The sequence below is a fragment of the Daktulosphaira vitifoliae genome, unplaced genomic scaffold (genome assembly GCF_025091365.1).
Source record: "Daktulosphaira vitifoliae isolate Bord-2020 unplaced genomic scaffold, ASM2509136v1 Scaffold_3, whole genome shotgun sequence".
NCBI lineage: Eukaryota > Metazoa > Arthropoda > Insecta > Hemiptera > Phylloxeridae > Daktulosphaira > Daktulosphaira vitifoliae.
In genome coordinates this window covers 14,797,983-14,825,937 of record NW_026099574.1, presented here as the reverse complement: position 1 = coordinate 14,825,937, position 27,955 = coordinate 14,797,983, and the positions used below count along the sequence as shown (strand labels likewise).

Sequence of the window (27,955 nt, the reverse complement as noted above, 5' to 3'; positions counted from 1 at the left end):
TTTTTTTTTTTTTGTGTCTGTGAACGCTCAATCTCAGTTCTCGCTGGACCGATTTTGATGAATAATACGTCAAAAGATCACAAATCGTATCTAGTCGAAGACATTACCCTCAAGAATTGAAAAAAAATCCCTCGTTCCCCGTAAATGGGGGAAACCTCCAAAAAAATTACAAATTTAAAAATTGCTAATTTTCAAAATTTTTTCAATTTTTTTTACTAAAAACTGCCATAACTTTTTTAAAAATGAACATATCAATATAATTTTTTTTTATATAGATGCATGATATCATTACTTTTCATTTGGTATATTTTTTTATATCTGACCCTTTAACTGCCCAAAGAGGGGGATTTAAAATGACAATTTTTTCACAAAAAATTAATTTTTTCAACTTGACTTTTGAAAATGTTCCGGAAAGTCTGACACTTTTATACATATCTTAAATTAAAGTTAATGTAATGTTCTTTATTATGAAAAAAAAAATTTCGTACTTTATTTTATCTTCACGGTGAAAATGGCTACCGAATGCTATTTTTGTGTGAAAATTCTGGATTTTATTTTTAATTTTATAATGCTATAACTTATTGAAAAGTGTATGGATCAACATAATTTTTTTATGAGAAATAATAATTTTTAATAATTCCTTTTTCATTCGATATACTTTATCTGAATCAGGATATTAATAACGAACTAGCAGATCATGTTGTTTTTGGAATAATCCACCAATTTTTTAAAATTAAACACTATCTAAAGATTTGCATCGAAGCGTTTTTTTTTATAGTGATTTTAATCACTGTCAGATATCATAATACTTGATCCAACTATGCCACGTCACCACTGTGCCGCGACCCCCTTGTGCTGAGTTTTTTTTTTATTTTATTTAGAATTAAATTGAATTAAAATTATTTTAATCATTGTTTTCAATCACACAAATAGAATGACTTTAATTCAATTACTAGAGCAATTGTGTACCAATTCTTATAAGAATTTATAGATTTATAAATACGTACTCTTATCCAGGTGCCTCATTTCAGTTTTTTTGGGGCGTGCGAAATTTCAAGAAGACCATTTTGAAATTTCATCAGGCCATATAAAAATATATATACCTACTTAAGTAAATTATTCTTCCTTTAATTTTTCAATACCTTTCGAATCATAATCAATATATTTAGTAAATATAAATTATAATAATAATTACTAATTTAATATTATATAATATGAAGTAGCGTCGGGGTCGTGGCAATCGTTGAATTATATATTTATTAGTTCATTACCGTTATCAATTATTGCTGTTAACTGCACGGCAAAAAAGTCGTGATAAAAACGTTAGCACAGTGGGGTCGTGGCATTGTTAGAACCAGTATAGATGATATCTGACAGTGATTGAAATCACTATCGTAAGAAACACTTCGATGTAAATCTGTAGATAGTGTTTAATTCTAAGAAATCGGTGGATTATTCTGAAAGTAAAATTGACTCATATTTTTTGTTCTACTTTGACTGCCATTTGCACATAGAAAATAGGTCATCAATATAAATTTTTTTTTTTTTGAACTTCTAGTACATAACATTAGCTTTATATTAATATATAAAAAAAGAAAAAGTTCTAATTTATACTCGTATTTTTAAAAATATAAAGCTCTCCTGTATAAATGAAAATGGTCCGATTTAAAAAAAAATACAGAGGTCGTTTTGATGTCTGGATGAAAACATCTAATTTTATATTATTGCAATGAATCACAATTTACTGTTTTACACATATGTGTGTTAAATGTTTAAGTTAAAGTAAAAATAAAAATAAAAATTTTTGGGGCAAAAATATTATTTACTGAATTAGATTAAATACACTTGTGGCATATTTATTATTTTATACATTCTATTCATAGTTCCTTTGGAATCCTTGACCCTAAGTTAATTGTTAATAGTGTTTTTTTTAACGTTATGTGTCTAACTTAAATTTTGGTATTTAATATATATATATATCTTCTTTATTAGCATGTTTTAATTTTTCAATAAATTGTATTTTGTTATGATAATTACAAAATTAAATCATAATACTTAATAAATTTGTTATCTTAAATTATTACTATTCTTCATAACCTTTCCTCATAGAATAAGGTACGAAATCCCTGGTGCTCCGGCTTTGTCTCGGCCCAGGATGGATCCTCCTCGAGGTTCTTGTAAAGTGAGGCTGATTTACATTATTTGAGCTTACAACTTTAATATTAAAATGATAGTACAGTGGGGTCGCGACATAGTGTGAGCGTAGCATAGTTGGAACTAGTATAGATGATATCTAACAGTAATTAAAATCACTATCATAAGAAACGCTTCGACGCAAAACTGTAGATAGTGTTTAAATTTAAGAAATTGGTGGATTATTGAAAAGCGAAATTCCAACTCAAAAAGAATTACAGAAAATTTTCAAAAAAATCATTGCCTGTGGCAATGAGTTTTACTAAATTGGCAAACGTTCGTCGCATTCGTTTTTTGATAAAATTGTCAATTTAAGCTGATTCAAATGTTAAAATTAATTTTTTTGACTTTAAAGAAAAGAAAAATTGAAATAAGTTTAACATTATATTCTATGTTAATTAGATTTATATAATATTCATGAAAATTAGTGTACCCCTTTTTAAGGTATTTTAAAATAAATTAAAATACAATACCAAGAATTTTAACACAAAAATAGCATTTTTTAAAACTACGGCAACCATTTGAACATAAAAGATAATTCGTCTGGACAAATTTTATTTTTGGAACTTATAGTAATATAACATTAGCTTTATTTTAACATATGAGTATTTACGAAACATTTTCAAAACTTAAGTTGAAAAAGTTAAATTTTTGTGCTGAAGTTGCTATTTTGAATCCGTCCCCGTAGACAAGTAAAGGTTCAGATTTTCAAAAAATTTATACCAAATGAAAGAAAAATATTAAATATTTCAATGTAAAAAAGAACTATCTTAAATTATTAATTTTTCAAAACGTTATTGCCATTTTTTAGAAAAAAAAAAAAAATGAAAAAATTGTCGAAATTTATCGATTTTAAAAATCGTAATTATTTGGGGGATTTTTATTATTTACAGGGAACGAGGGCAAAGTTTTCAATTTTTGAGGGTAATGTCTTCAACTAGATACGATTTGTGATCTTTTGACGTAGTTAGTGAGAGCTCTAGTCTAGTGTCATTGGTCCAGTTAGAACTGAGAAAAAGTAGTGACAGACATAAAAAAAAAAATAAACACATCTTTGTAAAATTTAAACCTTTTTAGCTTCGCATCGACGCTAAAACTACTACGAACATCAATATCAATATCTTGCGTCCGGTACGAATATCAATAGTTCAGTATGATATATTCATTGTTTTCTCAATTAATTGTTACCAGAATATTTGTTTATTGACCCATGTAACCATGATAATACAATGTTTATACATCAATGAATAATTCATAATAAATCAATTATTGATGTATAAAAAATTGGTGCATTATTTTTGCAAGCAAATTGAGACTGTTAGGATTGAAAGTATGGGGTTAAGTTGAACACCCTGACCCTGACTGAAGAGAGGTTTTAAAATGGAGACATTAATGAGAAAAGAAATCCCAAAAATGTACATTAATATAATGTGAATATGTATGATGGCATTTATACTAGGGTAAAACGTGTTGGCGGAGAACAGAAAAATTTAGGATAAGAATAGGAGTATCCTAAGGTTTTGTTTTAAACCCCTTACTTATTCTTTATAGTGAGTTCAGAGTGTTTGGTGGTTGACAAGAGAATAGAGCAGAGAATGAATGTAGTAGAGATGAGAATACTTAGATGGATGAGTGGGGTGACTAGAGAAGATAGGATAAGGAACGAGCATACAAGAGGTAATATAGGTGTAGCATCAATCGCGGATATCATAAAAGAAAATAAACTTAGATGGTTTGATCATATTATGAGGAGAAAGGAATTAGAAGCTGCAATGAATATTGAAGGAAGAAAAGGTAGAGGTATGTTATTTAATGTAATATGAGGACGGCTGATGTATGCTTAGATGATGTGGGAGATCGTGTCAAGTGGAAGTTTAGGATAAGGGTGGCCGACCACAAGTAGCTGGGATTAAGGCCAGGAAAAAGAAAAAGAGTTATAGAATAGTATTTAATTACTCGAGTAAGTAATATGATTTTCATAATAAAATTATGTATATAAGAAATTGATAGAAAGTATCTGTATACTTAATAAACCAAACAAAATATAAAACCAACATAATATCAAAACAAAAAGATAGTTAATACCAAATCAATTCATTTATGACAACTAGAACATGTATTAAATATGATATATCATCATAATCTATTAAAGGCAATGCCTTGTCGTTGAAGCCACTCCTCTGACGCCCAATTCTTCAGTGAAACAAAAGATATGAATTAAAGAGAAAATTGATAAAAAAATTTTTAATCTACAAATATAGAGTCAAAATATATTTATGCGCAAAAATGAGACTCTCATACAAAACATGCGCATGAATTTAAAATAACCAATCATTTTCCCAGAGTCTCGTGACCGAATACCTTCGTTGAAAATTGGAGCACGCTAAGTAATTTTCTGGGTGTGCACCAATTAATTTATTGATACCATAAACCTTACACTAATGTAAATCCATAGATAAGTATATCACGTATAAGTACATAACAAGTAAATAACCACAATAGGCTATAGTTTGTAAGTCTATTATTATACACATATAAATTTTCTTAACGGTAATCATTATACCAAGGAGGATAAATACCTTGCTTTAGACTTTGAAATGTAAGTTGGCAAACTTGTATCATTCACTCTTAAAATGATACCAGAAGCTAAATAATGAAATTAACGGTTGAAATTAAGTGTTTTTGGTTATTGAAAATTTAAATTCTAAGTTATCGTATATTTTTTGGAAATTTTTTTATATTTTTGCAATTAAAATTAATATTGATTTTAAAATTTATAATTAATTGATTAGCCATTTGGAATGATACAAAACATCACATTTTATTTATTACTACAGTTTTTTACAAGTAGTTTTAAATATTTAATTCAGTAAATAATGACAGACCCAGACCTTGGCCCTAAGGCTTCATCAACAGCATTCAGACCTCAACGTTTTCGGTAAGTTCGTTATTTAATTTACAGTTAGTAGGCCCAAAGAATTTCAAAAAACAAAATTATGTTAGTTTTTGTAATCATGTATAATAATATATTTAATTAAATGGCCTTTTTTGTGAAGAGTATAACATTTGCTATCAATCTTTATTCTATCTTTATACTTTTTATTCCATAATTATATTTCCTATTTATAAGTATTGAAGTTAATATATTGTAAAGTAAAAACTTTTTTATTTTTCGTTTGGAAAAAAAAAGGAAAAAATTTTAAGTCAAACAATATTTAACAAATTAATATTATATTTAACCATGGTTAATTGAGAAATTTAATAATAGATGGTCTAAATTATAGATGTAAAAAAAAAATATTAGGAGCAAAAATTTTATTTTTGAAAGGCTTACCTTTCCCTAAAAATATTTGTTATATCAATTTAATTAAATTTTCTTAAGGTACTTTTCTAAAACTCTTTGTATAATTTTAATGATTATAAAGAAAAAAATGTTTCTTTTTTAATTTCAAACATCTGGACATCCTATTAATTAAAAATTCTTATTTTTAATTTGATACAGTGTTTTATTTTTACAATTTACTAAGAACTATTAGAAAATAAAAAGTTATTTTACGTTTACTTATACATAGTTATAGAAATTTATTGAAAGTATTTCTTACAGATCTTTACAAAGATTTAACAATATTGATTCTGTAAATGATTCTTTTGGATCAATGTATTCTAATGAACTTACTAGTAATGATTTAATAAAAAAAACTTTCTCCGAGGAATCTTCTAACAAAATGTCCAAACAAATGGATTCTATGTTAAGCGGACAATCTTCATTAGGCATATTAGAGCTTGATAATATGTCTGGTATGTTAAAAAGTTTTTTTTTATTAGTATTTTCAATAAAATATTTTGTTGAACAACTAAATTGTTATGAGTTTTCAATTAAAATAAGATTATTAATCAATTAAGAATTTTTTAAAGATATTATACAAGATCTTAAGAAAAAAGAAGATTTGTCTAGTATAGAAACCAAACATCCAATAATTCAGCAACGCCAAAGTCAAGCTAGGTTATCATTAGCTAGAGCAAGTTCAGCTGCTAATAATTTTGGTAATGTATTCTTATGATTAAATAGAAGAGCTGATACTAATTTCTTTTTTAATACCTTCAGGTAATGATAAAATTTTACGACCTACATCATCTAATATCACTAATGTTAATGTATTTGAAGATATGTATGTACAATTAAAAAAAAAAATTTGTTTGATACTTAATATAATAATAATTTATTTTTTATAGGCTTTCATATGGAATAAATAATTTTAGCTCTTCATTTTCAAGTGTTGATTTTATACCCGGTAGTGAGTTTAAAGAAAATCTAGCAGAAATTGAAGAAGTTAATAGAAAAGAATTTGGTTCATTATCAGAAAGCCGTTTCAATTTTTCTTTAGAAGGAGAAAGGTGGTATAGTATTAATTTATTTGATGTTTTCCTTTGTTTATTATTTTCTATGTTTTAGACAATCATTTGAAAATAAATCATTAGCTGCAAAATATTTTGCAACAAAATGTGTTCCAATTGAAGATTTATCAACTATTTTTCCATCCAAAAAAAACATTAATAAAACGTTTTTAAAAAAATCCCAAGAAAATAAAAATTTATCTTTTAAAAAAATTGATAATAGCCAAAGTTTAAAAGGTAAGCATAGTGATTTTTTTTAAATTTGATGTTTAATATTATTGAGTTATATTGTTGTATGCAATCTATTTAAATAAGGGAAGATGGCCAACTTGTAATTATACTTTATAATTACGTGAAAAGTTTATTTGTTGATTATATTTTAATTAAAGTAGTTATAATTTTTGAAATTTAATTATGAGTCTTCTTCTTTTTCCTTGCCTTAATCCCAACTACTTGGGGTCGGCCACCCTTACTCTAAACTTCCACTTGACATGATCTCCCACATCAGCTGTCCTTGCATTCAATAGCATCCCTCCATCTCTTTTTTGGTCTTTCTCTACCTCTTCTTCCTTCAACATTCATTTCTATAATTGTTCTAACAGCTTCCGATTCTTCTCTCCTCATAAGATGACCAAACCATCTAAGTCTATTTTCTCTCATCTTATCCATGATTGATGCTACTATGCTTTCTCTTTCTTATTTATTCCTTATCCTATTTTTTTTCATCACACCATTCATTTATTTAATTAACTATTCAATTTTATTTATTAGTGAGTTTGATGTAATGTCCATGCACTCAAATATGTTGGTCCATTGTGCACACATCATACTGAATTGCCTTAATTCGGTTTACACACCTAAGTGTTATTACATTATACCTATCATTGTGTAAAGGGTGAACTATCTAGATCATCCTCTGTGGATGTCAAAAGAGTCCTGTATTTCTGGCAAAGTGAAGTATTTCTCTGGGTCTTAGGTTTTTGACATCTTCTTTTTCGGGAAAAGGTTTAATGAAGTAGTTTGATCTTAGTGTGGATAAGACTTCACATTAGTATGTGAAATGAGTCTTCCTCTTCTACTCCACACTTCCTGCATAACAGTGTTTCCGAGATCCCCATTGTGTAGAGATGTTTAAACAAGTGACTATATCTTGTTAGTAGACCAGTTAAAGTGCTTATTTGATGTTTAGTCATGCTATTAAATCACACAGCAGTAGACCAGGGGTCTTGATAAATATTTTAGATTGTCTAGGTACTATTAAGTATTTCTAGATTTTCCTGTGTTCTCTGCTCCTTTCTTAGCTAGAAAGTTAGCTTTTACATTTCCAGTGACACCATTGTATCCTGGTACCCATGCTAGTGTAAATTTGTTGAACCTCGATAGTGATGATAAAGTTTCCCTGCATTTGAGGACAAGCTTTGAATTTACCTAATCGTTACAGAGTGTATTCAGAGCGGCTTGACTATCACTTAAGGTAGATATTTTCCTTTTCTTGTATACTAGCAGGTTATGAGCCCCCACCAGTATCACTATCAACTTTGATTGAAAAATCGAGGGTGTTGTGCCCATTGACATGCTGACATTTATTCGAGGTTTTAGACCCCAATTGCCAGCACCTACTTTTCCTGATTTTTTAGAATCCATCTGTATGTATTACAAATCCTCCTTTATCAGTCAGGTGTTTAATATTCCATTCTCTATGTGTAGTCATTTCCACTTTGTAGGGAACGGTATTCTTAAGAACCGGTTTGATATAGTCCAATAGGTATTCAAAAAAGCCCAGGTTAATCTCTTTCGTATTTTACTGTGTTCTGCTGTATCGCTCTTCATAGACCAGATACCTAAGTTATGGAATCTTAATGCCGTGACTTTCGCGTGAGCTTTAACCTCTAGATACAAAGGTGGTAATCCGATTAGTGTTTCTAATGCAATCGTTGGTGTAGTTCCTGGCTGTAACGAGTGTTTTTCTGGTTTACCAGACCAGAGCACCATACAATACCATAGGTTTAATCACTGAAGTGTATAGCCAATACATAACTCTTAGTGTAAAACCCCATGTCTTTCCCAGGGCTCTACTGCAAGTCCACAGAATGGTCTCTGCTTTTTTGATTCTGATACGATCACATTTGCATGTGCCCATATCTCTGTCTCCCATAACATCGTTGTACCGTTTAATAGACATATATATATATATATATATATATATATATAATTAACACAGTGACATACAGCAATACTAACAGGAGTGCGGACTGCACACATAAACACTTTTTGCAATTCACGGCCAATGTGCCATAATAAGATATCCCTATCGACAGTTGACATTTTACCATCTTCGCGATCACTACTTTTGCCTGATAATTAACTTAACTTCGCTACCCCGTATATTATAGTGTGTGTGTGTGTCGCCGTCAGCTCCCTGTTGGATTAATCATCTCTAGGTGTCCAGCAGGTTGTATTATCCATTTAATATTTCAATTGTTTAATAAATATTTATTTATATCGTTGTTAACCTAAAGTGTTATATATATATATTGTAGTGCGACCCTTGGTAGTTCCTCTAAGGGAATATAAATTAAATAGGAAACTTCAGTACCTAAGGTAGATATAGCCTAGCCAGCTATCCCCCGTTGGTCCCTTAGAATACTGTCGACGGGCATTTAGGCTAAACCCCTAAATAGCGACGTAACAACTCTTTACTCAACGTGTGATTTCCATTTTAGCCTACTATATAAGATAATTCTCAAGTATTTTACTTCTGATTTCAAGCTAATTTCTTGTTCATTTAAAATAAGTGTGCCAAGACTGTTCTTCTCCTAGTGAATATAATTATCTCTGCTTTATTTGGATTAAAAAAAAGACTATACTTACTGCATCATATATATATATGATAAGGTTTATCATATATTGTCTCTGTTGTACTAAGTCTATAATTGTGTTTGGGAATTTACCCATCATTACTATAGCTAAGTCATCCACATAGGCTTGTATAGAGTGGACATCATTGTTTAACATTCCTGAATATCTTGGTTTCTTGAGCTGTCCCAAACTTGAGCGATCTTTTAGCATGGTTTCTATCCATTTAATTATAAATTGCTTTGAAGGGTACCAAGTTTATTCAACTTTGTCATAGGATTATTCAGTAGAATGGAATTTTTTTTCGTTTTAGGGGGATTAATTCCTCTTATCCTCTCAAAACTATAACATTAGTAAAAATACATTAATAAGTTTTCAAGTCAATTAATAAAAATTTGTGCTGCTTCATGGCGTATTTGGAATAACTTAACAAAATGTGTGAATGGATACATTTTCGTGCTTTACTTATAAACATAGTTTTTACATTTAAAATATAGTCATTTATTAAAATAAAGATTTATTTTCAAAAAATGAACTTTTTTATTTATACTTTCCTTTAATATGAGACTCTTGATTTGGCTTCATACAAATTTTTTAATATTAGGGAAATATATAATCTTAAATTTTCTGAAATTTGTTTAGTATATATAACTTTTATTTTTATATTTGTACATAAATCTAGAGCCTGAAAGTCTTAGCCATAAAACTATGTCATCTATTACTTCATGGACAGATAGTCATGTTTCAAATAACTTGATGAATATGACAAGCCTTTCTGAAATATCAGAAATGCTTTATCAAAATTCTGATCCTGAAAAATCCAAGAATTTTGCTAAAATGCTGTTATCTGGAGGTAAATTATAAGTATTTATGCATAAATGCTTTTACTTTATATAATACAATTGCTTCATAGATTTAACTCTTAATTAGTAAAATATAAAGTAGTTTTTTTTATTTAATATTAACTCAAAATTTTAATTTACCTGAAATTGCATGTTCTATAGTTAAGTTGAAGCATAATAATTTAACAGTAGAGTATGTATTTATTTTGCTTTCTCTTAGCATTTTCTATTATTCATTAAGTAATATATAATTTAATTATGTTATGTATTAATAATATAGTAATATTTAAAATTTTAAATTTTAAATATATTAAGGTTGGTGATTTGATTTTTTAAATGTTAATTTTTACTTATTTTTAACACTAACTAAACTTAGACTATCACAAATAAACATTGATAATACTTATTAATTACAAATTCATACATTACTTAATTTAATGAATCATATAAATAAATATGTTTCAAATTTAAAAGTGATTTATATTTTTTTAGCAAAAAAAAATATAATTTTACTATTTAATTAGTTATTTTAAAAGATAAAAAAAAATTATTTAGATTAAGTTTTATTCCTCACATAAATGTAAAAATGGGAACAACATGTTTATTTTTATTTTTGGTTATCAAATAATTAAATAGTTATTAAGTGTTATTAAATTATTATTTTCAGTTTAATATTTACAAGTGGTATTTAATTATTTTAATGAAAAATAAAAATAAAACTTACTTATCTTTGAAATTAGCTCTCATTAATATTTTTATCCTAGATAATTTTGAATTTATTGAAAAGGAAAAATCCATTAGGTTGCCCCTAAGACGACTCTCTACATCCACTAGATTTTCTAACGTTTCACAAAGTCTTGAGCATGCAGATCTATGTAATCTTTATTCTTATTAATATATTTGTAGAATTAAATGACATATTGAACCAGAAAATCTTTTATCTATTAATATTATTTTTTTGACAAGTAAAGAATTGGAAAATTTAATTTTAAATATTCCTTATATTATGGCTCTCCTAAAAAATGATGAAAATTGACTTACACCGCTTTTGCTATGACCCCTACAATTATTACAAAAAATATTTAATATTTATAATTTATAATTTATATCTTTTATATTTTTATTATTAATATTTAACTTTTTACGAAATATAAACAGAAATTTGATACCAATATCTTTAGTTTTATGCAAAAACAGTAAAATTGCTAATTTTTTGAATTTCTTATAGTTTAACTTACTTAATTTATTGAATTTATTTACTATCGTTGAAAGCTTTAATAAAAATCATAAAACTTAATTGTGTAAACCGAAGATTACAAAAAAAAGTTTGATTAATATTCTTACACTACTCAAAAGTGACAAATCAGTTATGATAAATATTTAATTATTTTTTAGCTCATCTGGTTCTGTATGTTTTTCTTTTACTCAAAAAAAATTTATTTATTAAATTTTCATATTTTTTGTAGCTTTTTCAAAGTTGAAAAACTTTGATTCTCCTAAAAAAAACATTACCAAACTAGAAAATAATTTTACAAATAGCCAATTTAAAAACCACTACAATGTAGATTCTCCTAAAATAATTTCATGTGATATTGCTGAAAATTTAATAGAAAAAAATTCAAGTGATGTAAATTATACTCACAATTTAAAACAATGTACAACAAACAATGATGTTCAATATAGTGAGAACACTACTATGTTTTGCTCTTCTGCTTTATTTATTAGGTAAGCTACTAATTTGAATGATATAATATTATTAATTAATAACATTTGTTTTTAATAGAGATCATAAGAACACTACACGTGAAGGTGGTTATTTTACATTAACATCTGTTGAAGGATTCTTTGAAAATTGTACATCTGAAAATAATCTTATAATAAATCCTGTGGACCTTTCAAAGTATATTATTTTAAACAATGAAAAACAAAATGTGAATGACAGTTTAAATTTGAATATGTCTCCTAATATATCTAAAGTAGTTTATTGCAATGAAGCTTTATCTCAAGATAAATGTAACCAATCAAATAGTCAAAATAGTGGTAGAATTTTTATTCAATGATTTTAATATTATAATATTAGTATAAATGAATAAATCAATTTATTCTAATTAAATATATAAATTTCATACCATTAAATTAACTGAATTAACTCTTCTATTATATAGATTCTTTTAAAGCTCTTGATATTGGTGATGTTTGTATTGGAACATATTCTCAAGCAGTAATAACATTAGAAAATAGATTAAATAAAAATACCAAATTTACATTGTACTTGCTGGAAGTGGTACTCAATCATGCAAATACAGATTATTTTTTTGAAAATGATAATGTCTCACCAAAAACTGCAATTGTTCTTTGCTCCAAAAAATCTATTAACATATCATCTTTATCAGAAGCCAAAATTATTGTATAAAATAAAAAATATATACACCTGAAAATGAATTATTTTATATGTATTTTTTTTAGATTGGAATTATTCCTCTAGTAGTTGGAAATATAAATGTTTACATAAGGCTTATGAGTGAAGACACATCTCAAGAAATTAATCGAAAAATAACAGTTCAATCTGTTGAGCCACAGGTAATTTTTATTTTGAATTTTTGTAGAAGGATCCAATAATTTATAACACAAAAATTTTAATTAAACTCAAAAACTTAAGAAAAATTTCATAAATACCATTATAGTATATTTTTTAAAGTATTGAAAATATTAGGTTTTTTGTTTTCTCAATTTACAAAATCCGTTATAATTTAGTATATATAAACCTTATTTTATTAATCTATCAAATGTATTAAATTAATTTTTAGTTTAGTCTTATTTCATAAATTTAACAAAATAGTTTGATTATCAATTAGTTATATAATTATTAAATATTTTTTTAAATATTAACTTTTTTCAATTTTATAATAATACTACATATTAGTATAGTGGTTATGCATGTTATTTCACAATATTTTTTTACACTTTAGAGCAACAGTATTTATATTAATGCAATGTTAGGTATCAAATATTTTGGTAAGGAATAGTTCCATTAATGTAATACAATATAAAAATGAAAATATGTCTTTTTTCAGATATCATGGCTAAATAACTATTGTGGTTCAATAGACTTTGGTGTATTATTAGAAGAGTCTAAAAAGTCTGAACCCATTGAACTGGTTAATGTTGGAAATTATCAAGTTCCAATAAAACTGATACTCAATCAGGTAAGTTTTGCAATAAATAATGATTTATTTAATAAAATTAAGTAATTATTATGATCATAATGATACAATATGTGCATACATTATGTATAGAGTATGAAAGTAAGATGTTTACAATTTTTTAATAGAGCTATTCAAAGTTTAATTTTAGCTCGAAAGAATTATGACTTAAATAGAATTCACAGTCAATTTATATATTTGAATTTGAATGTAGATTTATTATACCTAGTACATATAGATTTCTTTTAATATATTTATATTTTTTACAATATTTTACATTTTCACAATATTAAATCCATGCATTAGAATTAAGATATTGTTCTTCTGAATAAAATCCAATAAAAGAATGAAGAAAGACTCACTATAAAAACTTAGTTTTTACAAAATATATTTTCATAATTTATTAAATTGTCATTAAAATATCTTTAAGAAAAATTAAATTAAAGTAGTATATAAAACTAAAAAATTTGTATCATCTTATAGGAAGATTCTAGTGATATTATTCAAATAAAAGCCGTTATCAAACCTACAGAATTATGGAAGTGTAATGTAAATTTCATTACATCTATACTTCCCTATGATACAATAAAAAAATCAATCGCTGGTCGACTTCGTATAACTTTGGATTCAGTAGAAGAGCTAATGACTACTTATTCTCCATTGCTATATTCTTCAAATCTATGTGGGAGTATAATTCAAACATCAATAATATTTGACCAAAATCCTTTAGTTTTAAAAAAACAAGGATCTTCACTAATGGGTGGTATTGTAGAAGTTAAAAATAATTCCTTACAGCCAATCAGCTTATTTATTAAGTTAAAACATGAAAAATGTTCATTACTGACAATTAGCCCCAATAAATTACAGTTGGAAGAAAATGAGAAAGCCAAAGTTAACATTTATTGCCAATTATCATCAAAGTTGTATGGTTTTAAGTAAGTTCTACATTAGTAGTTCAAATCTACCCTTTATAATGGTAATATGAAGTACATTAATAAAATTATAAATTAACTATATACTGAACAAAAAAAAGAACATAAACCCTAGTTTTTATAAAATATTCATTTGAGGTCTTTAAAATTTTTTGCTTTTTACTATATGGGTGATTAATTTATTGTTGGTCACTAGATTTTTTTTAAAATTATAATAATTTTTGTTTATTTAAGTAATATTTATTTATTAATTTTTAAGAGATTAAATACTTTTTATGTCCATCCCTTATACCTAATAAGGGTACCAACTTTATTTTTATTTTCTTTAAGTATATACTATTAGAATTCGTATATTGTCATATTCTGAAAAAAAAAAAAATAAATATGTTCACTAAAAATTGGTAAAATAGTTCAGATTTTTGCATTTATGTGCACTAAAAAAAAAAAATTATGTACTTAAAATATCCAAAGTAAAAAAAATCATAGGTTAATTTTGAAATAATAAAAAGTATTCATTAATTTTGGTTATAGTATAGTGCATTTTTATAGTATATAAAAATTGTAATTTTTAATGAAATAATATATTTATAGTATTACTAATCATAAATACGTATTTAGTCAGATTATAATTTTATTTTAAATGTTTACTACCATTTTACTATTTCAATAATTTTAGAATTTTTATTTTGATTTATTCTAACTTATTACAATTAATTACTTGAAATTTTAACTAACTTAGTGACGAAGAAATAGTTTTTCAAGTTTTATCTTCAAAAAAGCAATTTAATTTACATGTCAATGCACAAATAAATGACTCAAAGTTTGATATGGGTAAGTAACAAATATTTGCCATGAACAGTAAATTTAAATTACTTAATACTGTAACAAAATTACTTTTCAGTAACTTTATTTCTTTTTTAAATTTCAAGTTACTTTTAAGTTATTAGAAAAAATGATAGGTTCAATTGTTATTTTATAAAATCATTTTTTTCATACAAATTATAATTCATATGTGTAACTATGATTACTGCCTTTAAAATGTCTTCAGTTATGGAGGGTTTTCTAATCTCCATACTCCCTCAGATTCTACTATGTACAATGCTAATTTTGTTGTAATAATACTGACAAAATTTGTGAAAAAATTATGTCACTGGCACTTTTTGCATTGTCACAGATATATATTAATCACAGAGTGATTAATTTATCATTGACAAGATTTATGAAATAACAATTTTGAAAAATAATATTTTGTTTATATTATTTATTTTGATGTTAGTGATTAGGTATTTTTAGGTTCATCCTTTATCTTAAGGGTACCAACTTAATTTTTTTTAATAGTAAAATTCATATTTTAATATATTTAATGTTATTAATTAGTCTAACTAAGAAAATTACTGAATGATAATAATTTTTAACCAGTATTTTGGAAGTTATTAATATTTTTTATTTAAATTGGAAATAAGGTGCGGCTTATGCTATTATCATTACATATCTGTTGTACTTATTCTACCAAGCAGGTATAAAAAAATGTATAACCTCTATAATTCTAGTTTAATAGTTGTTATGAAGTAGTTATTTTTTTAGATTGGTCATTTTCTACTGTCAAATCTCTTAAAAGATTTAGGTTGTAATTAAAAAAAAAAAGTTAGTTCCCTTATAAAGGATAACCCTTCAAAAATACGAGGTGTGTACAGAAAATAACGGGAATTTTCGTTTTTTTTTTAAATATTTATTTATTTATATTAATGATGTCGTCTTCTAAAAAGCCCCATTAGATTCTATGCACTTCTAATCCTTGAAACACTTCTCAAACTTGATTACTGGGATAGCCTTCAGCTCATTTAGCGGTGTGCTTTTAATGCCATCTATACTAGTATAACAACATCCCTTTAAGTTTCTTTTTATTTTTTGGAAATAGAAAAAAGTCGAACTAGTAGGTTGTACTTCTTATAATTCGTTTATGGCAAGAATTCATGATGCACTGTGCCATTAAAATCGAAGAACCATAACTTAACAAGCCTTTTTCGGTATTGGCAATTCAGAATGCTTCTATTTGGATGATTGAGCCCTAGTTTTAACGTCGATCCATATTCCCATGTTTCGTCATATGTTATAACACGTTTCAGTAATTCTGCATCGTTGTTGATTTCATTAAGTTACTCCTGGGCAACTTTTATTCGTCGCTGTTTTTGTTCATAATTCAACAATTTTGGAAAAAATTTTCAAAAAACGCGTTTCTTACCAAAACATTTGGAAAATTTTCATGCATGAACCAATCGCTATTGCAACATCATCAAAGACTTCCATGATTGTCATTCGGCGATTGTTTGTAACCATGTCTTTCACTTTATCCACGTTTTCATCTGTTGATGTGATTGTGCGTTCGTCATCTTCAACGTCTTCACGGCTATCTTGGAAACGATTATATCACACGTAAACCCTTGTTTTACTCATTGCAAACTCACAATAGGCCTTTGTTAACATTTTATTTTATATGCAAAATTTAATACAAATCCTTTGATCCATTTTTTTTAACAAATGAAAATCAACGCGCTTATAAAAACACGTCTAACCTTAACGGCTACTACTGACAAAGTAAATGATTAATCCAGCTGAAAATTTTATCATACTTTAGGGACGTGTGTACAAACATTATGAAAAATAAATTTTGATAATCAAACTCTAAACCTGGGAAATTTAAAAATTCCCGTTATTTTCTGAACACACCTCATATTTACGATATATCAATCAAAAAATAAATACTAAAAAATTCTCAAAATCATTTTTTTAGAAGAAATTTTGTGTTGAAATATAAACTAATAATCTTATATATATATATATATGTATATTAACCTAAAAAATGACTAATTATTTTTTTGTAATTAAGTAACGCTATTACATTTAATAATATCTATCAAGACTTATATTTGAATTAATTTTAGAATAGTTGTAATTTTAATAAATTTTAAAATTAATTTGCAAGATTTCAAATATATTCTAATCAAACATGAATACTAAAAAAAAAAAAATGTCAACATTTTAGCTGATTTGCAGTCAAATACTTTATCTTCGCGTCCCATGTCTCCCTGGAGTACTACCTCATCCAGTGCAGCAAGTTAGATTTTTTATTAAAAATCAATAGTATCATATTAAACAACTTTAATATTAAATTTTAGTTGGACAACTTGAATTGGAGTCTACTAGTTCAAACCTTGTATGGGGAAGTGTAACACCCAACACAAAATCTGTACAAACATTTACATTGCGTAACCGTGGAACACATAAAGAAAAGCTAAGACTATTTATTAAAGATAACAAAAATTGTTTTAAAGTACTACTTTCGAAATTTAATTAATTTTTCTAATTTTGTGAATAAATGTATTGTATGTAATTTTAGTTTATAAATACTGGTGAAAATCAAGTATCTGAGATGAAATTATTGTTGGAGCCCATGGAAAGTCAAAAAGTTAGTGTTGTTCTTATATCCACTTCAAATGAAGGTGAAGCTTATGGTCAAATTGTACTTCAAAGACAATGTAATGTTAATGATAAAAAAGTGGTTAGTAATAATTATACTAATTTTATTAATGGACAATTTGTATTTGAATATACTGAATAATATTTTAGATTTCTTTGTATGGCTACTGTGGTTATTCTGATATTATTATTCAAGGCGTATTTGAGGATAACATTGGTCATATGTGGCTTTATCCTAATGCACAGCTAATGTCTGCAAAATTTACTGTAATTAACTCAGGAAATACAACGGCTTTTGTTAAAATTATTCCAGGTATAAATTTTAGTGTTATTGATTAAATTAATCTTTTAATAAAAATAATTTTATTTTCAGAAAATTCTACTGAAGATATAATTCAACCAAATGAATTCATCCTAAAAAAAAGTCAAAAAATTATTGTCAATATTTCTGTGAATATGACTCCTGAAAGGCTTGAAATTTTACTCGATCAAGATAATAATTCAAAATTTCTCAACATAAATAATTTATCTCTTATTTATGGAGATGAAGTTACACGTGTTCGTGTATCAAGGTTAATATTTTTAGGATAATATAATTTTGTTATCCATACATATAGGGGTTATTTTTTACTTTTTAGATATCATATATATATATACTACTTGATAGTACTTACTGAAAAAAAAATGTTCTTGTAAAATTTAAATGTTCATGTTCTGTTTAATGAGCCCATGTATAATTTTTATGGAGTTTGAATAATAAATTTTTAAAGTAAAACTTCTTTACAGAGGGTCTGAAAAAAAAAGATTATCGAGCATCAAGGTTGGGCATGGTCGGCTGTAAAGTATATTTTATATTATAATTTAACACTGTATTTTCGAAAATTAAAGTAATTTAATTTAAAATGCATTAAATAATTTTGATTATGCATAAAAAATTTTTAAAGAATCACAATAGATGCAATTTTTATGCGATATCTTCATAATGAAAGAAGTTTTACTTCATCCGCCGATACTTGTAACAAGCACTGTTTATTCGATTGTCTATGTATATTTTTTAAAATCAGTATTATGCCTTACAGTTAAAAAAATGATTTAAATCACTAATGTTATACAAAGTGATTTATTTATCATCAAATACCTAATTAGTCAAAAATAAAAATAAAATTGAGAATTATTATTATATTTTGGTTGCTTTCAGTACATATTGTTCATAATTTATTTCATACAGTATTTTTTATGTTCATCTCATATACTTTTTAAAGGTGCAAACTTTATTTTTTCAGATACATAATTAACTAGTTTATTTAATAGATAATGGTTTAATTAAGTAAAATGCTGGTTGATAACAACTTTTGGACCAGTATTTTGAAAGTTATTAGTATATTATTTTTATAGCCTTATTCCTCCCATCTAGGTATAAAAATGTCAATAATATTAAATAAACTAGTTAATTAAAAATGTTACCATTTAAAAAAATGGAGTTGATACTATTATAAGATATAAGGAATAAACACAAAGAATACTGTATGGTTGTTAATTTGAGAAGAACATGTACATAAAATAAACTAAAAGAATTTTTAATACTAATTTTATTTTTCGATTATTAAGTAGTTCATGATAAATGTATAATCTGTATAATATATTTATTTTTTATATATTCAAGATTTTTATTTACATAATTTATTATAAATTATTTAATTAGGATATGGCAAGCAATAAAAAAAGGCAATCAAATACCTGTGTATCCAAGTAAACAAAGATTAAATGATGTATCTAGTATGTTCAATAATGTTTACTTTGTTGATGTAAATCATGTAGCTGATTCAGAGGTAACTTTTTTTATATGGTTAAATTATTATTATTCTATTTTATTCTTAATTCAATTTATTTGTGGTATTTATTTTAATTAAATGACTGAGGTATTTTAAAGATAGACTTTAATTTTATAGATACTTATAAACATTTTCTGTGTAATCTTATATTGTAAGACTCATACTTAATTAAAAAATGAGAAAATTAGAGAAGATTTTTAATAGCTTGTATTGTGTTTACAGTGTGTAGGTTTAATACAGTTACATTAAGTTATTTAGGTTTTCTAGTCTTCTACTTATAAACTATTTCAGATGTAAAAATTTTATCTTATGACAAAATTATCAAATGATTTATTGTAAGTCCTATAATAATAATATAAGTCAAATTTCTATTATTTTATTTATTCAAACTTATGTAAAAATTTAAATTTTATTATTTTAAATAATTAATATTTAAACCATGATATAAGATTAATAATAAATACTATTTGAGGTTTTTAAGTAATTAAATTTTTGTGTTTAGTATAATATTCAAATTTTGTAACTTATGTTGTTTTTAAAATAATGATTTATCATTAGTAAGAAAATGAGATGCCTTAATAATAAATAAATTGAAAAGCTAGTTACAAGAAAATGCATTTTAATGAAATATCCTATTTTCTTTAAATGTATTTTTAAATCTAGTGAATATTTGATAAAAATCATACATATGAGCTATACACAGAAAAATGTTTAGTATGATAACGCAACACAGATATGCCTTTATTGCATAGAATACTGATTTCTTTCTAATTTTCCTTGAATAATTCAGGTAACATTAGTATAGTTATTGTTAGTATTATTATTTGTATACCTCAGAATTAGATTAAAAATTATATACTACTATAAAGTTATTATATTTTATTCCATTAAATTAAAATGAAATATTAAATACTGCTTGATGCTATAAGAGCATTTTAATAACTTAATATATTGTTTAATTATAACATTGTTAATACAAATTGAAACAAAACAATACTATAGTTATTTTCTTTAAAAGTCTATCTTTCATATGATGCTAATAATATTACTATATAACTAGTACCATTAAATTCGCTGAGATTTAGATATTTTAAAGTTGGTTAGTATAAAAATATATTTTTCTTGGAAATGCCCTAGCCCTTTAACTAATAGTTATGAATTTTTTTAATTAAATAATTGAAAAAATTTTCAGAAAGCATTATTTAAATTATGGAAAACAGGCATAAATGAAATTAATATCGGAGTTCTAATGGAAAAAAACAATTTGGAGTCCTTATTGTGTGAAACAACAACAGTGTTTAATGATTTAGAAACTACTGTGTAAGAATTCAATAAAATATTTAATGATTCACTATCACAACATAAAAATAATTTAAGATTTATTCATTTAAATTCATACAAATAAGAACAATAGTATTTATAGTTTCAAAATTTAAAATTTCATTATAATTTTGTTTTAGGATTAATAAACTGGAAATATAAAAATAAAACAAGAAGACACTCAAGAACTTGAGTTTGGTAGTATTGTTTCATGCATATAATTTATAAGTTAATTATATTTTGTACTATATATTTATAAGACTACATCTATGATCTCTATGTTAATTTTAAAATATATTTTAATTTTTATTAAATGATTTTAGTGTTTTTATTTTATCATAAAATGTAACTATTTTATTCCTTAAAGTTCAGTTAACTTACTATAATAGATAAATGTACAGTTGTGTTGGATCCTAATAAAAAAAAATTATTAAAGTTGATTCTTTTAGCTTTAAGTTTTTTTTTTTTTATTGTAAAAATTTGTATTTTCTCAGATAGACTATCTTTCATTTTAAGTGCTTCGTTAAATAAATATTAAATGTATAATCATTACCAGTATGAGATTCACTTGCTTACTTTGTACTAAATGAATAATTATTTAATATCATATAATATTATATAAAAAATTAATTATTTTTATGAATATTTTTAAAGGGATATGATTTATAATTTTTTAATTACTAATAATATATATATATTAAATTAATTTTTAATGAATATTAAATGCTTTATTTATCAATAAATGAAATTTCATAAATGTACTTTTTTAGATAACACTTTGTGTATTTCAGCTTAGAATTATTTAACCCTCAAAATGAGGCTATCATTAAAAATGTATTGACATTTAATGCAATTCAATATAATAAAATGTACAGTACTTTAAATAATATAAGTAATTTTAACAAATATTATAATTTTCTGAAATTTTTAGATTATTTTAGACCTCTTTTACTAATACCATCCAAGATTCATCATCATCTACAGCCACTCCTTTTTAATGATGCCAAATTCTTCAGTAAAACAAAGACGCACAGTTTATGAGTTCCAGGATATTTTCAAAATATTGTTTCTTTGGGCGTCCTCTTAGTTTCTTCCCAGTTATTTTTCCTTCGAGGAAGTTGATTATAAAGTCATTGTGTTGGATGACGTGTTCAATTAACTTTATTTTTAAAAAAAATTTGTTTTTAATCATCTCATAACTTAGTGCCAACTTTATTTTTAAATGGCATCATACATAATTAACCCTGTTTATTTGATAGATAAATGATTTAATTAAGAAAATGACTGGTCGATAAAAACTTTTGGATAAGTACTTCAGAAATTATTCTTATTGTTGTACCTAGGCAGGAGGAAAAGTACAAAAGAGAAATGACCAGTAATATATCAGCATTTAAGCCTCACCTTTATTTAATTACTTCAAATTGTTAATAACTCCTGAAATACTGATCCATAAGTTATTGACCAGTCATTTTCTATTTTATAAGCTAATTAAATATATATGTTGACATTTAAAAGATTAAGTTGAAACCCCTACAAGTGTTAAGGATGATATTAATTAATAGTTGATAAATATATATAACTAAAAAAACCAAATATTTTTTTTTCAATTACGTATTTGTATGGCGAGTTATCATGTGGCTTAGGATAAACCAATCATTCTGTATAACTCAATATAAAAATGTCATCTCAAAGCTTAAGTTTTAGAGTTATTTCAAAATCATTTAAGCTAAATGAAACTATTACAATAATGAAAATTATTAGCTATATTGAAGAAAATGTAACTTTTGAAAAAATAATATTTTAATCATTAAGTTAGAACCATAGACATGCATCATGTAAAATCTTAAGGGAGCCATGAATAATCTATCAAAGTAAAATCAGTATAGGCTAACTTAAGAATACAAATAAAAAATCTTTGATTTTGGAGGGGCTTTTGAAGTTTTAATGACTATGTCCTACTACGATTACACTCAGTTATCCAGTCAGTCACCTTTACCCTACGGTTGAGTCTAACTAATTTTCAGTAAAAATTAAAGCATTTTAACATTGTCTTAATTTTTTTTTAATTGAATTAGAATAGTTTTTAAGGGTGGCAAATTTATATTGCTATATTTATATTTATAAGATCAAAATCTTAAATATGCTTTTAATTAACTACCAAATAAATTTTGTAAATTTTAAGTTTTTATTTACATTAATTGATATTTTTTACTTAAACTCAACAATATTTGTAGTTTGGATTATTTATTGGAAAAAAAAACAAGTATTTATTTTATATCACGTTATTCAATTAATAGATTTTAATGTAAAAAAAAAAAAAAAAAAGATAATAAAACAAATAGGAATTAATTTCTAGCCTTACTCAATTATTATAAAAGCAACCATAATAATTGGCATAATTTACTTTAACATTACTGTCTCTTAACAATGTGGTTTAAAAGTATAAAAAATGAATTTTATCTAAATTTTTATAGAAATTTTAATATAAATATATATTTTTTTCTTGATATTTATGGGATTTAATTAGCATAATAAACCACATATACTATGTATGATATAAATTAAAAATAGGAAAAATTTAAGTATCTGTACAATTCATTGGGAAAATTAAGTTTAATAAACAAATAATGGAAGTTTTTTAAAATAAAATACAGGCAGAGTTTATTTAAATAATTCAATGCTTCGTGTAAGGTAGGTAATTGATTAATTGAGACAGTTAACAAAATAAATTGTTGATTGTACAGACTTTTATTATAAGTCTTCATCCTCGTCAGGCAATGCTGTTTCTTGAGCCTCCTAAAATGATAATTATATATAAATGTGGTAAAATAATTATATTTAAATAATGTACCTTGAGGTCTTGTTCAATTTGATCTTGCCATTGTGGGTCCATTTTAATTTCGGGAGGTACAAGAGCTGGCATAGCTACAAATTCAAGGTTGGGATCACCAATAAGTTTTCTAGCCATCCACAAGAAAGGTTTTTCAAAGTTGTAGTTACTCTTTGCACTTATGTCATAATACTATAAAATATTTCTCATTTAACATACATTTTATATTAAGTAGTTTTTTCTATTTTTTTTTTTTATAAATTAACATAAGACAACAAGTACCTGTAAATTTTTCTTACGATGGAAAACTATTGTTTTAGCTTTCACTTTTCTATCTTTGATGTCAACTTTATTGCCACACAGTACAATTGGAATACCCTCGCAAACTCTTACTAAGTCTCGATGCCAATTGGGAACATTCTTATATGTAATACGGCTAGTAACGTCAAACATGATAATAGCACATTGTCCCTAAAATTATTTTAAGTTAAACTATTTCATTAAATAGCTGTCATTACTGTATTAGTTATTATTAAGTTATATTAATTAAATTTTGAATGTAATAAATATCTATAGTGTTAATATTTTGAATAAAATTACTTGAATATAATAACCATCACGTAGTCCTCCAAATTTTTCTTGTCCTGCAGTATCCCAAACATTAAATCGTATAACACCACGAGTTGTATGAAATACCAGAGGATGAACTTCTACACCTAAAGTAGCAACATATTTTTTTTCAAATTCACCAGTTAAATGACGTTTGACAAAAGTTGTTTTTCCAGTTCCTCCATCACCAACTAATACACATTTGAATGTTGGTACATCATCAGGGACATTCATTATAATTTATATCTAAAAAGTTAAAAGCTTATTATAATAGAATAATATTTTACACAAAAGAAAATTATTTAATAAGGTAAACAACTCTTATTTTACTATTACAATAAAATTCACTTAATACATACAATTATACTTAATAAAAAATTCAAACAGAAGTTGTAGTATAAAGAATTTCTTTGTTTAAGACAATAGAAAGTTAAAGATAAAATGTTTTACACACCTTCATTTTAAGTATAGTAGTGAAGTTATATTAATGAATACTTATCTATTTATTGTTTTAGCTTTAACCCTTTCAGTCCTGACACCAGAAAAAATGAATATAATCCAGTGTGTTTTTCACAGGCTATTTAATTATGAAGCAAACAAGTACTAAATTTTTTTTTTTTTTTTTGAAACCCTATTCCTCTCCTTTTTTGACCGGGACTTATTTGTTTCGTTTACATTTTTATTTGAAATTCTTATTACAAGTGGGCCTTAGATGTCCCGACCGGACGGTTGATACGATAATAGTAACCATTTACTTTATATAAGCAATTTTCGAGCTGGGATTAAGATGTCCCACCCGTCCTGAAAGGGTTAAGTATTACTCTTATAAGTTAGGTAATGTTTTAAAATATGGAATTTATTAAAAAAATTCAGTATGTATTATAAGCTCTGATAGTTATTGATTTGATGGACTTATTCATGAAATTTGTTGATGTTTATATATTAGAGAAATAACCTATCATGTAAAGTTAATCAAATAATTATAAAATAGTATTAATGTATATGTTATGTGTTTACATAATCATATATAATTGATATACATTCATAAAAAAAAAAAAATTCATTTAAAATGATCGAAAATTAATTTGATAAAATTAATATAATTTTGATGAACGAATTAAATTGTGCGATCTTTCAGATTTCAATGCCAAAATGGAAAATTGCTAACAAGATATGCACATAACCTAAATAATTGGAGAATTAAAACGATGCGATAAATTTATAAAACAAAATAGTCAATTACTAATAACGGAGAAATCACAGCATTTATAATTTACTTAATTGAATTTTTGACATACATTTAACACATATTAATTACAAAATAAAATAATACATAAAATAATCACATGGCAAATTGGCACTTGGGAAATAAAATACCTCAATTATTGTTTCCTAACTAATTTAAGGCTTCATTAATAAAATATATATAAACCCACATTATACTTTTATTACCATTCATCACGTACGTAAATCTTGAAAAAGTAAAAGCGGGAAAAAAAGACAAGAATGGTGTAACACAAATCAAATTTTTTAGTGTCTTTAACGTATAAACGCGCTCGTTTTATTATAATATGTAAAAATATTCACTTACGTGGTTACTTAAGTTGAGTTGCAAAAGTATAACGTTTTACGAGTGATCTATATAATATTCAACAAAGATTTTAGGAGTTATAAGTTACAACGGATTTCAACGGTCTCTTGACAGTTGACAATAACCAAAAAACTTGCGGTGCGGGGTTATTGGATAATAGCTTACTAACCGTATGAAATGGCGACGAGAGGCGGTAGGCGCTGCTACTATCACAAATTTACGTCAGGAGTTACAACCTTAGATCTAAGGTAACAACCCGCGCCGGAACCGCCGTAAATGCCAGTATGACCATATTGAGGTCGAATTTCAATACAGTGTTACCTATAGTTATAATTTAAATATTTTGGCGGCAAATTTACGCACCAAAATATATAATATAATTTCTTAAATATAGACTTTTAATTAATGATATCAATAAATGTATAGGTGATCCATTTATCATAATCCACTCAAATCAAGGCTGTATTTAGGAATTGTGCCACCCAGGGTAATGAATTCTGTCGTTCGGGGCCCCAGTGCCCCCTTTAGATGAGGTCCTCATTTCATTACTAACAAAATAAATTTTTTATTATTTCTTATTGTATATATTTCTTGATTTATCATTTATTAATATTTTTTAACATCCTGTCTTTTAATAATTATAATAGAAAATAAATTATTTATAAGAATGTTAATTTCATTTTTTAAAATGGCAACATAACATATTAAACTAGCTTATAGAATAACAAATGATATAATTTAGGAAATGACAAATCAATAAATACTTTTGAATAAGTAGTTCGAGACTTATGATTATTTTAAAATGTAAGCCGAAGGCACGGATATTAAACTTAATATCATTAGATATTTCACAGTCGTATTATATTTTACAGTCCGCTCATGTATAAAAATGTTAATAAATTCAGAAGTACTTGACCGAAAGTTGTTATTTTCTTAATAGATAATTACAATATGTGAATAATATACTAGGATATATATAATTTTATAATTATTAACATAAAAACAAAAATAGTCTTACTACAAATTATAAAATTGTGATTTTATTAAATCAAAATACTTATTGTAACATTAATCCTTTTAATTAACATTTAAGATTAATAATTATCCAAGAAAATATAACATTTTTCAAGCATAAATTATTTAATTTTCATTCGAAGAATAGATGTTATTTTAAACGTTCGATGTATAAGCAGCATTCTTTCTTTTCTACTTTCACCAACAATTAGTCATTTCTAAGAGCATACTAAAACTTTTAAGGTTCTAAGAGATACAATTAATTTATGCTATCTTCATAGAATACATTACTCAGACAAAGAAAATCAAAATTGACGTCTAAAATTTTTAAATACTCACATTTTGAATAGTAAAATTTTTTTTTTCGCAAAGTATTCATAATTGTGTTATAAATAAAAAAAACATCGGTTAATTATACTTAAAAGTTAATTTTAATATTAAAATATTGCTATTTAGAATAACTAAAAACCTTGTGGTAACCACGAGATTTCAATTTTTTGGTCAAATTATTTTTTGTGTAATCAAATATAAAAAAAAAAATCTGCATCCATACGTGCCTATTTTATTTAAATCTAAATAACGCAATTTAAATAAATAAATATTATGTATATATATATATATATATATATATATATATATATATGTATATAAATTGTATAATTTAGATTTAATAAATTTTTCAGGTTAGTTGATAATTTAAAAAATTATTTACAGGAAATTAAGAAAATGATGGGAATTTTATGTTTTTATTAAAATTTGAGGCAGAATAAATAAAAAATGACTTATAAGTAAATGACTCATTAAGTAATAAATTACTACGTGTAATAAACGTGTTAAATTCGAATAAAGATTATAAGCATT

The 27,955-nt window shown here is 25.2% G+C and overlaps 2 protein-coding genes across 3 annotated transcripts; one reads left to right on the top strand and one right to left on the bottom strand.

The window, feature by feature from the left end:
* The first annotated feature begins 4,848 nt into the window (after window positions 1-4,848).
* Window positions 4,849-21,367, top strand: LOC126900284 (uncharacterized). Of its 2 annotated transcripts, XM_050675889.1 has the most exons (23): window positions 4,849-5,131; window positions 5,798-5,991; window positions 6,109-6,237; window positions 6,299-6,362; window positions 6,427-6,588; window positions 6,647-6,825; window positions 10,127-10,297; window positions 11,051-11,161; window positions 11,753-12,011; window positions 12,070-12,326; window positions 12,452-12,693; window positions 12,753-12,866; window positions 13,361-13,492; window positions 13,973-14,424; window positions 15,161-15,252; window positions 17,465-17,536; window positions 17,598-17,752; window positions 17,819-17,980; window positions 18,049-18,211; window positions 18,272-18,470; window positions 19,601-19,727; window positions 20,923-21,050; window positions 21,191-21,367. In XM_050675889.1, exons 1-23 carry the CDS (start codon window positions 5,070-5,072, stop codon window positions 21,210-21,212), a joined length of 3,648 nt encoding a protein of 1,215 aa, XP_050531846.1. In that variant the 5' UTR covers window positions 4,849-5,069; the 3' UTR covers window positions 21,213-21,367. The 2 variants fall into 2 exon arrangements, with proteins under 2 accessions (XP_050531846.1, XP_050531847.1); XM_050675890.1 differs by lacking the exon at window positions 11,051-11,161.
* Window positions 21,368-23,644: 2,277 nt separating this feature from the next.
* On the bottom strand, window positions 23,645-26,271 carry LOC126900285 (GTP-binding nuclear protein Ran). Its single transcript, XM_050675891.1, has 5 exons — window positions 26,081-26,271; window positions 24,481-24,735; window positions 24,163-24,351; window positions 23,902-24,072; window positions 23,645-23,846 (listed from the first exon to the last, which is right to left on the bottom strand). Exons 2-5 carry the CDS (start codon window positions 24,721-24,723, stop codon window positions 23,802-23,804), a joined length of 648 nt encoding a protein of 215 aa, XP_050531848.1. The 5' UTR covers window positions 24,724-24,735; window positions 26,081-26,271; the 3' UTR covers window positions 23,645-23,801.
* Window positions 26,272-27,955: the final 1,684 nt, after the last annotated feature.